General features: G+C 47.1%; 1 protein-coding gene across 1 annotated transcript; it reads right to left on the reverse strand.

Annotated features, from left to right (window-relative positions):
- Positions 1-5,290: 5,290 nt before the first annotated feature.
- APOLD1 (apolipoprotein L domain containing 1) lies at positions 5,291-14,106 on the reverse strand. The gene is made up of 3 exons (XM_039538731.1): positions 14,044-14,106; positions 11,468-11,709; positions 5,291-8,335 (listed from the first exon to the last, which is right to left on the reverse strand). The coding sequence occupies exon 3, from the start codon at positions 8,329-8,331 to the stop codon at positions 7,591-7,593; it is 741 nt and encodes a 246-aa protein (XP_039394665.1). The 5' UTR covers positions 8,332-8,335; positions 11,468-11,709; positions 14,044-14,106; the 3' UTR covers positions 5,291-7,590.
- Between the last annotated feature and the right edge of the window lie 431 nt (positions 14,107-14,537).

Consider the following 14,537-nt stretch of genomic DNA (forward strand, 5'->3'; position numbering starts at 1 on the left):
AGGACGCAACCCAGGGCGCAATGGGGCGGGGCGCGCTGCGCTGCGCTGCGCTGCGGGCGGGGTACGTGAGCCGCGTTCCTTCCTGGTTCTCGGGAGGCGCGTGTGATGATAATACGGCGGCGGGAGGGGGCCCTGGGAGCTAGTGTGGCCGCGCCCCCTGCGCGCATGCTGGGTGCGCGCGCGCGGCGGGAGGGTTTGTGTGCGGGGAGCGCTGCAGGGAGCTCCCGCCGGGGGGGGCGGGGCGCTGAATGTGTCAGGTCTGTCCCCCCGGGCGGAGTTCACCTCCAGTGTCTGCATCAAGGTGAGACCTGGCCGGCCTGGTCTGCTCCGCGCCCGCAGCGCTCGCTCCTCCTGCCTGCTTTGTGCCACCGGCGGCGGCAGTAGCTCAGAGCTCTGGGAAGGGCGTTACTCCCGGCCGGGGCAGTGGGGGTTTGGGCAAGTGTCACCCGATGATCAATATCAAGTTGCCCATAAAGCCGGTGAGGAAGGAAGCGGAGAGCTCAGCGGCGTCTCATTTTGGTGCTATCAGTGGATTGTGCTTGGCAAGTTCCACCAACTTCACTGATCCATGGTGGAGTCAGAAGGCCAGAGGCGAAGAGCAAATCTAGGACTCATCATCCTTCCCTCCAGAGCAGGAGGAGCTTGCTATGCTCTGGTGATGGGCTGGGGTGAAAGGAGGAGAGATAACAGGGAGAAGAGGGAAATACCAGGGAGGTGCTGAGGACAACTGTAATAGAGGCTTAAATTAAATGTATATCCCAAATAATAATAAAAAAAAAGACCAAAAAATGCCACAGTGGCTAAACAACAGAGTAATAGAAGCAGTTAGTGGCAAAAAAGGCATCCTTTACAAATTGGAAGTCAAATCTTTTTAGGAGCATAAAATCAGGTAAGTCAACTGTCCGAGTGTAAGGCAGCCAATACAGAATGTGAAGAGCAGCTACCTCAGGATGCAAAAACTAAGAGCAACATTTTTGTAAGTACGGCAGAAACAGGAAGCCTGGCAGACAATCAGCTTAAAATAATTATTCTCAAATGAAATAGACTATATGCAACAAAGGAAAATAAAACATTCACAACTCATTTATTGGCATAAAGGGAAATCCTCATTCATGGCATCTCTATTGAATATATTAAAATCTATGACAATATTCCATATAAATATAGATGTAAAAAAAGCCCTCAGTGTTTAGGGTTTATATTAATGAAAAGTGTGTTTAGTGAGATCATACTCACTAACTCCTAGGTGCAGGATAAGGGGGTGTCTTCTTTGCCTTCTACTTCTATCCCCAAAGGTCATTGTCTGTATTCAGAGACAGTACAACTCCCTGGGGTTCGTTTTTCCTGTGTGCTGCTGCCCTGTCGATTTCACATTTCTCTATTGACTTTGTATGTAAATGATGCCCACTGTGTTACCTTACAAAGCTTAATTTACACCTCAACAAAGACAGGTGAATAAATATCATTTGTTTGACGGAAAACCTGTTTGTCAACTGTGCCTTAATACAGACTTTAAAACATGTTTTCTTTATATAAATGTAACTCCTTACATAGTGTCTGTACATACATTTCACAATGCTGTTAATAACCAATATGACTCCAGCTTTCATTTAAGACCTCGCATGATATTCTTTGGTGAACCAGAATATAAATACCATAATCAGGACAGTCCAGTAAACCCCCTTGCCAGTTGGCATTAAGAGTTTCTTGGGTCACAATTGCATACAAGCTTCAAATTTCTCAAAGAGAACAAAAATGTCTATATCAGCAGCTCTCCAAGGCCAGGCGGTGGAGCACTGGTGTTCAGCTGAGCGCTATCTCGTGGTCTGCGGAAAACTGGCTGACTTTGTGGAGATGCCTCTTTTCCTTGTTTCCATGTGTTAAATCACACAAAGAGAGTTAAACTTTAGAGCTGGTTGAAATCTTCTGTTTCTGTGGAAAATTTTAACAAATAACCCTCCCCCCCCCCAATTTTCCATTCAAAGTTTTTATTTTCCCCCAGAAGTTTTAAAAAACCAAAATATTCAAGTTGGAAATCTTGCTGCCTCATGGGAGTTGTAGTTCAGGTGCCTCAAGCTCCCATTCTCTTCTATTGGCTGGACTTCCTGATCAGATGATGTCTCCCATGATGCAACATGGTCTCCTCTCTATGAGAGGTTTGGTGGTTTTTCATGGGAATCCCTGGCTATGATCCATTATGAGATGTTGTGCAGCTGGAGAGCCCGCCTCATAGAGGAGAATGGGTATATGAAGCAACTGAACAACAACTGTCGTAAAGCACCATGTCAGCATTTCTAAATCAAAATATTTCAGGTTTTGAGTGAAATATTTTTATTTTGGGGTGTTTAATTTTTCAATGAAAAATCAACTTTTTAAGATAATTTTTGTTTAATCAAACACTAATTTTTCTGTCAAAAACATTATTGTTTTCAGTTAACCCTGCTAAGATTACTTTATAGTCTTTCCAATATTATTTTTCAAAATAAACCATTTTTGATGTGCCAGAGAGAGAACAGCTGGGAGGATGGGTCCATGCAATTATGAATGAAAAGGGAGCTGTTCAGTGCAACAACCTTTCTATTAAGTTGTGCTCCGTACTATGCAAAAGATTGAGAATCCACTGATGTTTACTATTGATTTCAGGCAGCAATGTTCCTATAAATACCGCCTGATGACATAAGAAGGAGTGAAGCTAATGTGGCTGTCTGGCAGATTGAAGTTATTTTTAAAGTTTCAGCCATATGACCTCTGGTTATGTGAGATCACATGGGGTAGTAGAAGAGGAGATGGATCTGTGGTAGCAGGAGCCTGGACAGGTATCAATTGTATCTACTCCAACAGCCCCATGTGTGTAATGCATGTGTGCATACACAAAAGTGCACAGCCAACTTAGGGTGCTGAATATCATTCACCTGACTTAGAAGAAAGGATGCTAAACTGTCACAGAATTTGTGTTAGACTAGTACAGTGATTCTGATTTCAGTGGAACTTGTGAGCTTGTTTCTGATGAGCACTCTCTCAATCTAGAAAACCTGGTTGGGTGGAACTGAGGAAATGGTGACATAACTGAGCATCTGTCAATGGATTCCAAATGTGCTGTTTCCTGTATTCCTAGGACAATGAGGAAAGTGAGGGGAAATCCAAATAATCGTTGTGTGACAGGGAAAGGAGAGGAAGCCTGAAACAATACCTAGGACACCATCGAGAATGGAACTACCACTTCCCACAGTGTTCGGGGGCAGAAAATACTGAAGGGGGCTCTAGATTAGACTCTTCAAAAGTTGGCCAGCAGCCACATCACCTTAGGCTGTGATCTTATCATATGTTAGAACTAAGTCGTGTTAGGCCTGTCAGTACTTAGATGGGAGACCTCAAAGGAAAAGCTACGATGGTGCAGGAAATGGAGTTGGTGATATAGTAGGAAGTCACTCTTCCCTCTGATTGAGTGAAGTCACTGCCCTTATGCTGCCTTCTACTGCTGCAGGTGTTATCTTTTGGAAGAAATGTGAAACCAAGGACCAGATCATTAGTGGCTATTAAGGGTGTCCCTGGAGTAGGAATATTAGGTCTGGTGTCTTGGCTGAATTCCAGGTTATGTAATTCTAGTTTGCCTGAAGATGAGGGGATGGATCACTTGATGATTACCTGTTTTATTCATTCCCTCTGGAGCACATGGCATTGGCCACTGTCAGAAGACAAGATACTGGGCTAGATGGGCCTTTGGTCTGACTCAGTATGGCTGTTCTTATGCTCTAAGATTTCTTTTGGTAAAAGTCTACTTCCTGTCCTAACATGTTGGGTAGAGTTGATGTGTAGTTAAACACCTGCCACTTTCCATGTTTATGGGTACTGTAGGTAAAGTTGCTTGTAAAGCACTTTGGGATTACTGAGGGTGAAAGGGGCTAAACTAAATGTAAAAATATTAGTATTTAGTATTAGATATTTTTTGCTGATGGGGGTCCCACTCAGTACTTGGATCTTCCATTGCATGATTAGTAAAACCCATCTAGGGTTGGGTATGACTTTGAGACCTTGTTAGGACAGTCCTGTGTATCTGAATGTGCACACCAGGACTGGAAGAAACCAAATCCTAAGGTCAATGGGCATTTTGCCTGAGTAAAGATTGAATTAAGACAGAAGTTTCTGCCTGGCTGGCTGAATGTGGAAGTGAACACTTTGACTGGATCTCAGTTTCTAGGCAGCTAATTGAAACGATGTTCCTGGGAAGTTGGGAAAGGGGAGGGGAGGGCAGGAAAAGAAGCAATTTATCTGTATTATTATTGCCACCCAAATAATGAAATGAGTTGGAAAACAGAGTCAGTCTTTCAATGATTTATTTACCATGAAACAAACACCACTCATGATTAAGACTACGTTTTAGTCATAGGTATTTTAGGAACAGTCATGGACAGGTCACAGACAGTAAACAAAAATTCACGGCCCGTGACCTGTTCATGACTTGTACTATATTCCCCTGACTAAACCTTGGGAATGCCGTGGATGCTCATGGTGGGGCATGGGTGCTTGGGGGGGGGGAGCGGCCTGGGAGTGCTGTGGGTGCCTGGGGGGCCCACAGATGTTTTGGGGAGGCACTCCGGGGGGCTAAGCAAGTGTTGGGGGAGTGGTGTGGGGGGCACTGTGGGTGCTTGGGTGGGAGCAACCCAGTATCCCCACTTGTGCTGGGGGACGGTGGGGGAAGAATTGGCAGGACTGGCAGGCTCCCAACTTGGCTTCTTGGAAGTGGCAACATGTCGCTCCCTAAGCTTGTAGATCTGTGTGCTGCCAGTTCCACAGCTCCCATTGGCCGGGAACCGCAGCCAGTGGGAGATGTGGGGGCGGTGCCTGCAGGAGGAGGCAGTGCATGGGAGAAACATTTTGCCACTTCCAGGGAGGCCACCCCCACAAGGTAAACACTGCCCAAAGCCCTCACCCCCTCCCGTGCCCCACCCCACAGCCCTGAGCCCTCTCTCACACCCAAACTCCTCCTGCTGCTGTTGGGGTGAGGGGGGCGGTGACCCGAGACTGCCCCAGCAGTGGCCAGTGCAACTGGCCCAGGGGTTGCCTGAGATGCTCGGGCAACCCCAGAGCCAGGTGCACCGGCTGCTGCAGAAGTCACCGAGGTCATGGAAAGTCACGGAATCCATGACTTCCATGACCTCTGTGACAAACTCACAGCCTACTCATGATGAATATTGAAAAGAAAGGGAGAAGCTGTGATCAGACTGGCTGGTCTCTTCTAGCTGATCTTCCTGTGCTCTCTGGGCTGAATTGCATGTTGCTGTGGATCCAGGGCTGTCCTTAGCTGGCCAGGAGTTAGTTGTGGGGTATTGCGTTGCTAGAGCAATGTTTATAGAGATCACGCAATATGTCTGCACTCACACCAAGATAAAACACTTTCGCTCACATGCAATCCACAGGGCCATTTTCATGCACTCAGAGACATGCGCAAACAGCACTCACGTACTCACACAAGTGGAGATGTGCACAGACTTATACACCCATTACTTATATGGTATGGATATGCGGGACTGATGTTTGAGATCACATACGCATACAATACGCCCGCCCGTCACTCCTCTCACACCAAATATACACAACACTGCTAGTACTGGGTCTTTATTTACAGCGTCTGGTAGCCAGAAAGGTAGCAGGGACCCAGCACTGGGGTATGGATGTGGTAGAATATCAGAGATCACACACATACAGAAATACATATACACTGACACAAAATAGCTTCAGATTCATTTCATTGAATCAGCGTCACATCAGAGTCATTACTCATATGTGGCAATCATTCTCGGATGTGAGATGCTCTCAGTGACAACTGCTTTTGGTTTTTTAAAGTACATAAAACCACATGTTCCCAGAACATGGGAGGGGCATAAAACAAGAACAAGACTTCAAACTTTGCTACTCTGGCTTGGCTTTTCCCCCACCAAGAGTTTCCTCAGTGCTTCATACATTTAAATCCTCCTCTTTAGGTCATTTTTTCATCCCTACACTGAGATTCCGAAGTTCCTTGTGTATAGTTTGTTCTGCATGTGGGACTGAAAATGTACCTAGACCTAAGCCTTTTCCCTACTAATCTAAAGCTAGCTTCCAAGTCCTCTCTCCTACAGTTATCTTAGCTACTTATATGCCCCCCTCTCCCCACAATGTGTAAGCACTTCACAATATGCAAAGTATTGAGTTCCCAATACCCCTGGGGGATAAGGAAGTGCTATTATCCCCATTTTGCAGATGGGGAAGGAGGCACAGAGGGGCCAAGTGACTTGCCCAACGTCACACAAGAAGTCTGGGGCAGAGCAGGGTCTCCTAAGTGCTAGGCTAGTGCCCTAACCACTGGACCACCCATCTCTTCTACATCACTCTCTTTCATGAGTACCAATATATATCCCAACCGCAGAATCCTCCACAGCACTCGCTAACAGTGTATTGCTGTCTCATGAGACCTGCCACCTTCACACTGATACCCCAAGACACCTAACTATTGACATCTCTAGCTATCGAATCCCCTGCCACATCTTACAACTGGAACATCCTTTTTGCATGAGGAACTGTCACTCTCCTCTACATATTTCAAGAGGCGAGCCCTCCTGTTCAGGGATTTGTTCCCCATTTCCACTTTTTCCCCCTCCCATCCCGAGAGCTGTACTTGGTTTCCTGCAATCTACATGCTTTGTGCCTATTTGAATTCAGACAGTTCTCTTCCTTTGTTGATAGGGTGTTGGGCTGGCTGGTGAGTCAATAGGAGACTTTCCATCAGATATTTGCCCTGTGGAAGACTTCCCTCTGGAAGTCTGCGGATACAGACTAACACGGCTGCTACTCTGAATCCCTCTGGGTTGGAAGCCATTCTTTTTAACATTCTTAAACATTTTTTCTTCTTTAAATACAATTCTAAAGGCTTAAAATAACTCTATATAAATAAATAGGAAAAAATATATCACAATTTCCACTTTGTCCCACAGCACGTGGCAAAGAAAATATCTCTTTAAAAGGGAAAGAATAGTTTTTGGTGCATAGCGCCTGCTGAGATATTATGTGTGCTGTACTGCCATCTAGTGGATATGGTTTGTCACATCTCTGGCTGCTTTAGTAGGAAATTTGTGAGTGCTGGATATATCAATAGATCTCACTCCCTTTACCTCTATGAGAAGAAGAATTCACAGGTTATTTACAACAAGGGAGCAAGACCAGGCAAGGAGCCTTTTGATCTGACTCCAGACCCATTCCTCTCTGCCATCATGGAGCAGCACCAGATGGGAGCCAAGGAAATGTGGGCAGATTAGCCTTTAATCCAGCATTTACCCTACTGGTCTTCCACTAAATGTAGGCTCTGGAGTCGTTCTTGTCATTTACCCTACAGGCTAGATCTCCATCATAACCTCAGATTTTAGTTCAGTGCTGCAAGGAGGTAAAAGCATCAGCTCCCTTTTAGAGACATGCTTGCTGTCATATTTAAATCAGAACCTTGTAACTTGTTCTCAGCTGTGGGGATGGGTGCCACAAATGCTTGTAAAAATAACAGCAGTAATAAAAATAGTGACTAATACGGTATCTCTAACCACACTTTTGGTTTTGGCTGTTTCAGTTGGATGATCCCTGGGGTTTGACAGTGATCCTGGCACTTGAGCTGGGGTTTCTTGTGTTGGAGGAAAGTTCTGCTCTGGATTCTAAGAGTTCACAGACTTCATCCATTGCTCTGATGCAGGACTCAAGGTTTTCAGCCAGTTTCTGGATTTTTGCCTTTAGCACAGCTTGGCTCACCTTTGTGACCTCCCTCGTGTACTCTGGCACAAGAAAGTTGCGCGAACCGTAGAATACCATGAAGCAGATGGAATTGTACAGCGAGATGGAAGCGTTTTTCTCTGACTGGAGCAACAGGGGGTCCATTGGGCCCTGTCCACGGTGGAGGAATTCTAGGCAGCTCAGGATTTCCCTCATCTGGTTCTGACAGTTCACTGCAATCTCCTGCACCCTTCTCAGTTCCCTGGAGTTAGAGAGCACTAAGGAGAGATCGGAAGTGACATTGACAGCCCCTCCGGCAGAGGCTACGCCCAGGCCCACGGCAGAAGCCAGGAGAGATGCCCCTAAAGTGGCAGGGCTCAAGGAGAGCCCTACGATGGCTGTGATTGCTCCTACTGCACTCAGGGAACTCCCAGTGATGTTTGCAATCAGGGATCGCCTGCGCAGCTTGTTGATGTTTCGTGCAATCTCGCGAAGCTTCCTGATCTGGCCATGCAGCTTGCTTCTCTGATTCAGCAGCAGCATTTGGAAGTGGCGTGTAGGGTCCAGTGCTGGAGGAAAGGTTATAGCATCTCTCTCCATGGCCCTGTCAGGAAATACAAACAGATGAGCTTTACTCAGCCAGTCAGTCTTAGGAGTGTGTGTTTGAGGCTCTGTCTGCTGTTTCAAGGTAGTGCAGGTACCAAGGAGGTGAATCCCAGGCACTTGTTCCTTCATGGAGATCCCGTGGGATTTATCCTGGGTTCTTTCTGTTTAAAGGTGGTGAATACAGAGACTGATGAGGTGAAGCCTAGAGGGATAATGCCTAGGACATGGATTCTCAGTGGAGGTCAGGTTCCCCATGGGGTGTTGCAAACATATTTCAGGAGGGTCCCACATCCATCATCTTTTTCTTTAAGGTTCGTTGTGAGTGAGATCCTGAAACATTTTTCTATTGTCACTGTATGAAAAATGTTGAGAACCATATTTCTAGAGTGAATTTGAATGGGAAGATAGTAAAATAAATGATTAAACAATCAATTTGTAAGCCCCTAGAGCAGGGGTCCCCAACGCGGTGCCCGCGGGTGCCATGGTGCCTGCAGGGGCATCTAAATGCACCCAGGTCCTGGCCGGCGGTGGAGCATCCGCTGAAATGCCGCCGAATTTCTGCGGTGTTTCGGCGATGCCGCCTCTCGGTGATGTCACTTGTTGGCGGCAAGTGACATCATTGAGAGGCATCGCCGCTGAAATGCTGCAGAAATTCAGTGGCAACACCTCTCGATGACGCCACTTGCCGCCGACAAGCGACGTCATCGAGAGGTGTCACCGCCAAAATGCCGCCGAAATTCGGCGGCATTTCGGCAGATGCTTTACCGCCGCCACAGTCCTTCGTCTGGCGCCCGCTAGACGAAAAGGTTGGGGACCACTGCCCTAGAGGATAATAAGGTGATGAGTAATAGCCAGTGTGGATTTGTCAAGAATAACTCAGGCAAAACCAGTTTAGTTTCCTACTTTGACGGGGTTACTGGCCTAGTGGATGGGGGGAAGCTGTAGACATGATGTATCTTGATTTTAGTAAAGCTTTTGATACAGTCCCACATGACATTCTTCAAATATGTTAAGGACTGTAATAAAGAGGATAGTAATTGATTATTTTCCAGGTCCACTGGAGGTAGGACAAGACCTAATGGACTTATTCTGCAGCAAGGGTGATTGAGGGTACGTATTGGGAAAATATTTCTGATTATAAGGATAGTCCTGTAATAGGCTTCCAAGGGAGGTTGTGGAATCCCTATAATTGGAGGTTTTTAAGAACAGGCTGGACAAATACCTTTCAGGGATAGTCTAGGGTTACTTGGTCCTGACTCAGTGTGGGGGATTGGACTTGATGACCCCTCGAGATCCCTTCCAGCCCTACATTTCTATGTTCTCTTTTCAGGCAGTGAGCATTGTGTGATCATTACTGTGCTACTGGTGTCCTGTACTTAGCTTAAGGGAACAGAGAAACAATCTAATGATAATGCCTAGCTCTTTATAAAGCATTTTTCATAGTTGATTTCAAATCACTTAGCAAAGTATCATTATCCCCATTTTACAGATAGGTAAACTGAGGCACAGAATGAAATGACTTTCGCAAGGTCACATAGCAACAGAGCTGGGAATAGAACCAAGTCTCCTGAATCCCAGTGCAGTGGCCCCACTGCCTCCCTAGCTAGAGCAGTTTTGCAAAGGAGCTACAAATATGTGTACACTGCAGCCAGTGATGTGATTGCAGCATGTGTAGCTATCCTTGAGCTAGCTTTAATCTAGCAATGGTGAGTACCAATAGCAGTGAAGTTGTGGCAGGATGTATTTCAGCACAAGCTATACAAATCTGCCCATGATCCTGGGTATTACTTGGGCAGATAGGCTGCACTGAAGTCCATGCTGCCGCGCCTTCACTGCTATTGGTACTTGCGCTAGCTAGAATAAAGCTTGCTTGGGTATGTCTACACGACCTGCAGTCACACCTCACACCTACAGTGCAAGGGGTTCTTGGGACAAATTATTTGGTGGCCTCAGAGTGTGGCCCCCAACTCTTGCTGCTCTCGCACTTTCCCCTAAAATACTTAATTCGCATTAGGAAAAACAAATAAATATACACATATACACGTCCATATGGTTGTAATTTATTTATTGCTAACTAGCAAGTCTGCTGTGACAAGTGGTATTAACAAATATACAAATATCACTTGTCACAGTAGACTTACTCAGCCCCAGGAAGTCTGGGGACAAATTAAGCCCTGGCTGGTGGATCTGGGGAGGCAGCAGGGTGCAGGGGCGGGGAGGGGGGAGGTGTTGCCCAGGGGAGGCAGCGGGGGGCTGGAGCCTAAAGCCCTGTGGCTGGAGCCTGAAGCCTTGCGGCCAGAACCTGCCTTCCCTGCCACGCCTGGGCTGAAGCCCAAATCCTGAGCCCCACTGCCCCTGGGAAGGTGGGGAGTTCTCCAGCTGCTGCCCAACTCGTTCTGGAAGCCCCAGCAACCAAGGCTGTCCTTCCAGGAACACCAGGAGGCTGTGGCCACAAGAAAAGCCTCTGGTGGTCACATGCAGCCACGGTGGCCGCATTTGAGAAACAGGGAGACAGACCCTTAGAGGTTGTTTCCTGTCTGATACAACTTCATGTTGAAAGACAGGCAGCCACTAGAGTGCCAGAGGGTGAAAGATTTCTGTGGCAGGGATCCTAACCCACCCCATCTCTAGAAGACACAGGTAACCAAATCAACGCATTAACCCTATTCTCAACCACCATTCCTGTCCCCTAAACTGACAAGCACTGAGCCAAACATTTGTGCAGAACATAATCTGACATGATAATAATATATAAGAAATCAATTCTGGTAGCCCCTTAATCATTTGTGCTAATGATTTTCTTGCTGAGAAAATGAACATTTTTCTAAAAAGAAAACTGCAGTCTCACAGACACTACTAGTAAAATAATAATTTTAAATATATCCCCCTCCATTCCAGGCTTTCCTGTTGTCTCTCCCAATTTATAGGGAGAACAGAATCTCCAGCCGCTCTCTCCCTCCCCCGGTTTTCAGAAAAAAAGTTCCCTATGTATTTAATTATTTAAATAGTAGTAATAATAATATAATTAATAATAGAAAAGTGCCTGAAACAGACCAAAAATGTTTCTGGACAGAATACTCTTTCCTAATCATTGGTGCTGAAGGGGTCCCGAGGAATATTTCCAACTTACCTTTCGTTTCCAGCCAATCTCACCAAGGACAAATTTTATGCTGTTTCTGGATTAACCCAATTTATAGTTCCCACGAACCAATTGCTGCAGTGGGAATGCTTTGCCTCATAGTGGGAGTTTGCCATTTCCTGCCCCCCTCGTCCAGAAGGATGTGACACACTGGAAAGTGACCTGGAGACAGCGCAGCTCACATCATGTTCAGGAAATGATCCCGTCAAATGAACATTGTGTGTTCGCTTTTCCTGAAGTGCAGAAAAAAAAATCAGACTATTCCTGGCTCTGAATGAGAGCAGTCATCCTCCTAGGGGAATCACTGCCCTTCCTCCCCTTTAAATAGCTAGTGACTTTATCCAGTACTACACCGACTGGGATGAGTGCTAGCCAGTCAGCTTGCTGGATGAGTGAACCCTCATGTGCGTGTAACAAATAAGGAATAAATAAAATACACTTTCAACCAATCAGTTTATTTGCTAAGCCTAGTGTACTTTTGAAAACTGAACTCTGATGGAGATCCTAGTCCAGGGGTGAGCAAACTTTTTGGCCTGAGGGCCATATCAGGGTTATGAAATGGTATGGCGAGAGGGGGGGGGGGGAAGGCTGTGCCTCCCCAAACAGCCTGCCCCCCACCCCCTCTATGCCCCCTCCCACTTCCCACCCCCTGACTGCCCCCTTCAGAACCCCTGACCCATCCAACCCCCCCACTCGTCCCCCTGACCGCTCTCTCCTGGGATCCCCTGCCCCTAACCGCCTCCCAGGATCCCACCCCTATGCAACCCCCTTCCTCTGACCGCCCCCTCCCGGAACCCTTCCCCAGCCCCTTTCGGAATGTGGCCCTGTGAACATGGGCAGAGGACTCAGGAGGAGCAGGGACAGCTGTGCAGACGGAGAGAAGTGGCGGTTTCCCCTTCAAAGCGCCACTTCTCTCTGGCTGGCCGTGCAGCTGCCTGGTGCTCCTCCTGAGTCCTCCGGCCGCGTTCCCCGTGCTCCCGCCACCCACACTGCCTGCCTGCTCCCCTCCCCCTGCAGTGCAGCCCCTCCCCCGCGTGGGGGGTGCGCCGGTGCTGAGCTGCCCGAGCGCCCGGACCTGGGGCCCCGTGTTGTTGGGGGGCCCCAAGCCAGGGCACCCTGTGTTCCCTTGTAAATCTGCCCCTGAGCCACGCTGCCCGGCTGGAGCCAGCGACACCACCGTGCTGCTGGCACAGTGAGCTGAGGCTGCAGGGGAGGGGGGACAGTAGGGGAAGGGCGGGGGCCGGCTGGGAGCTCAGGGGCCAGACAGGACGGCCCTGTGGGCCGGATGTGGCCTGTGGGCTGTAGTTTGCCCACCTCTGTCCTTGTCCCTGACTGGCTGCAGCAGACACACGACGTGAAAGAATCACTGGCCTACACCAGGGAAGCTGTCATCGGCGGTGAGTAATCGGTGTAGCTGCACCAGTGCTGACTCTTGAGTGTAGACAGGATCATGCAGAGGTTTGTAGTGACTGAGCTAAAAGAGGTTTATCCCTTAACCCGACTTTGTTCTGTTTACAGTCCTTACCTGTCGCGTCATATTGAATTGAAGCTGTACACTCCTCAGGGTAGGGACTGTATTTATATTTCCTTTTGTTAGGTGCCTAGCATGGTATAGGACGTTCCAATAATTTGTGCCCAGAAAGAAGGGGTGCATTTGCTGGATAATTAGTCATGATGAATTAGTCACCCAGCTCTAGTCCTAACACACCCTCTGGTCTGCCTTTACACAAACAACATTGGCAAAGAGCAGAGCATATTCCAAGAGAGGGTAGCCTCAGGGGTATTTTTTGTATTATTGACAGTGTCACTGACCAAACCCCAAGTATAAGCTTAAAATCCTCTTGTAATAGCCAGCTATCTACATATGCACACAGGATGTCCTTTCAGTTAGTAGTCAGGTGGTCTCTCACCAGAAGTGTTATAAATAAGCAGAGCTGAGGATGTGTTTGTTGGTCTGAAGGTTTGCATGGCACTGAGGATGGGAGGGATGGATGTGGCTGAGGAGATGGTGAAGACAGAACAAGCATTAAACAGCTACAGGCGACCCCTGCCGATAGTGTGTGTGTGGGGGGTGGGGGCGGGAGTGAGAGCAGTGGCTTCAGCAGTGTTACTAAGCATGCTCAGTCAATGTAAGCATGCTCAGTACAAGCCAAGCAGCAAATCGGGGTGGGGTGGGGCACACGTCTCCTCTGGACTATTACCATGCATATAACAATAGGCTGTTAAGGACAAATATACTGGAAGTTGGTCCTGTGGACAGCACATTAGGATTCCTTCCCTGGCACATCAGACTGACAGAGATCATTTCTTTGCCTTCACACCTGAACATCAGCTATGAAGATTTTTTTTTCTGCCCTCCATCACTATGCAGCCTGTGAGCAGCGCTGGGGAAAATGACTTCTTGTTGAACACTCTGTCAGGCTTTCCCAAAGGAGGATCAGTAGTATCTCTGTTTTTACAAGCTGTGTGATCTGAAGTCAAGGTTCATAGTAATTTTATTTTTTTAATAAAAAAAAAACTAAAAAAAAAAAAAAAAAAAAAAAAAACAAAAAAAAAAAAGTACTGACCTAGATATCTGTGATGAAATGAACCCCAGCATGTTACATTTGTAGAGCTCATTGGATTTCAGCCCCCACCAATGGAAACATTTGACTTTTCAAAAATCTCAAAACTGAAAAAAAAATTTTTTTGATTGGTAAGTTTTGACCAGCCCTGTGCATTTGGTTTGCAACCTCTCTTGCAGAGCCTAACACTTGATGAGGACTGGTGTACTGCTCTGAGCACAGGGCTAGGAACCAGGCATGTCTGAGGGTTAATTCTGACTCTGTTGCCGGGGACAAGTCAAGTATCATCGTGGGCTCATGTGCCTCCTCTGTAAAACGGTAAGAATATTTATCAACATCACCCAGGTGTTGTGAAGATTCATTAATTAGCATTTGTCACATGCTTTGAAGATGAAAAATGCCAGGTAAGTGCCAAAAATGTTTTGGTGGGGAACAGAATGTGCACAAATGCAGCTGTGAATGGAATGTTGTGTTGGGGCTTCAAATACGTCACCAAC

Source organism: Mauremys reevesii, linkage group 1, assembly GCF_016161935.1.
Source record: "Mauremys reevesii isolate NIE-2019 linkage group 1, ASM1616193v1, whole genome shotgun sequence".
In the NCBI taxonomy this organism is placed as follows: Eukaryota; Metazoa; Chordata; order Testudines; family Geoemydidae; genus Mauremys; species Mauremys reevesii.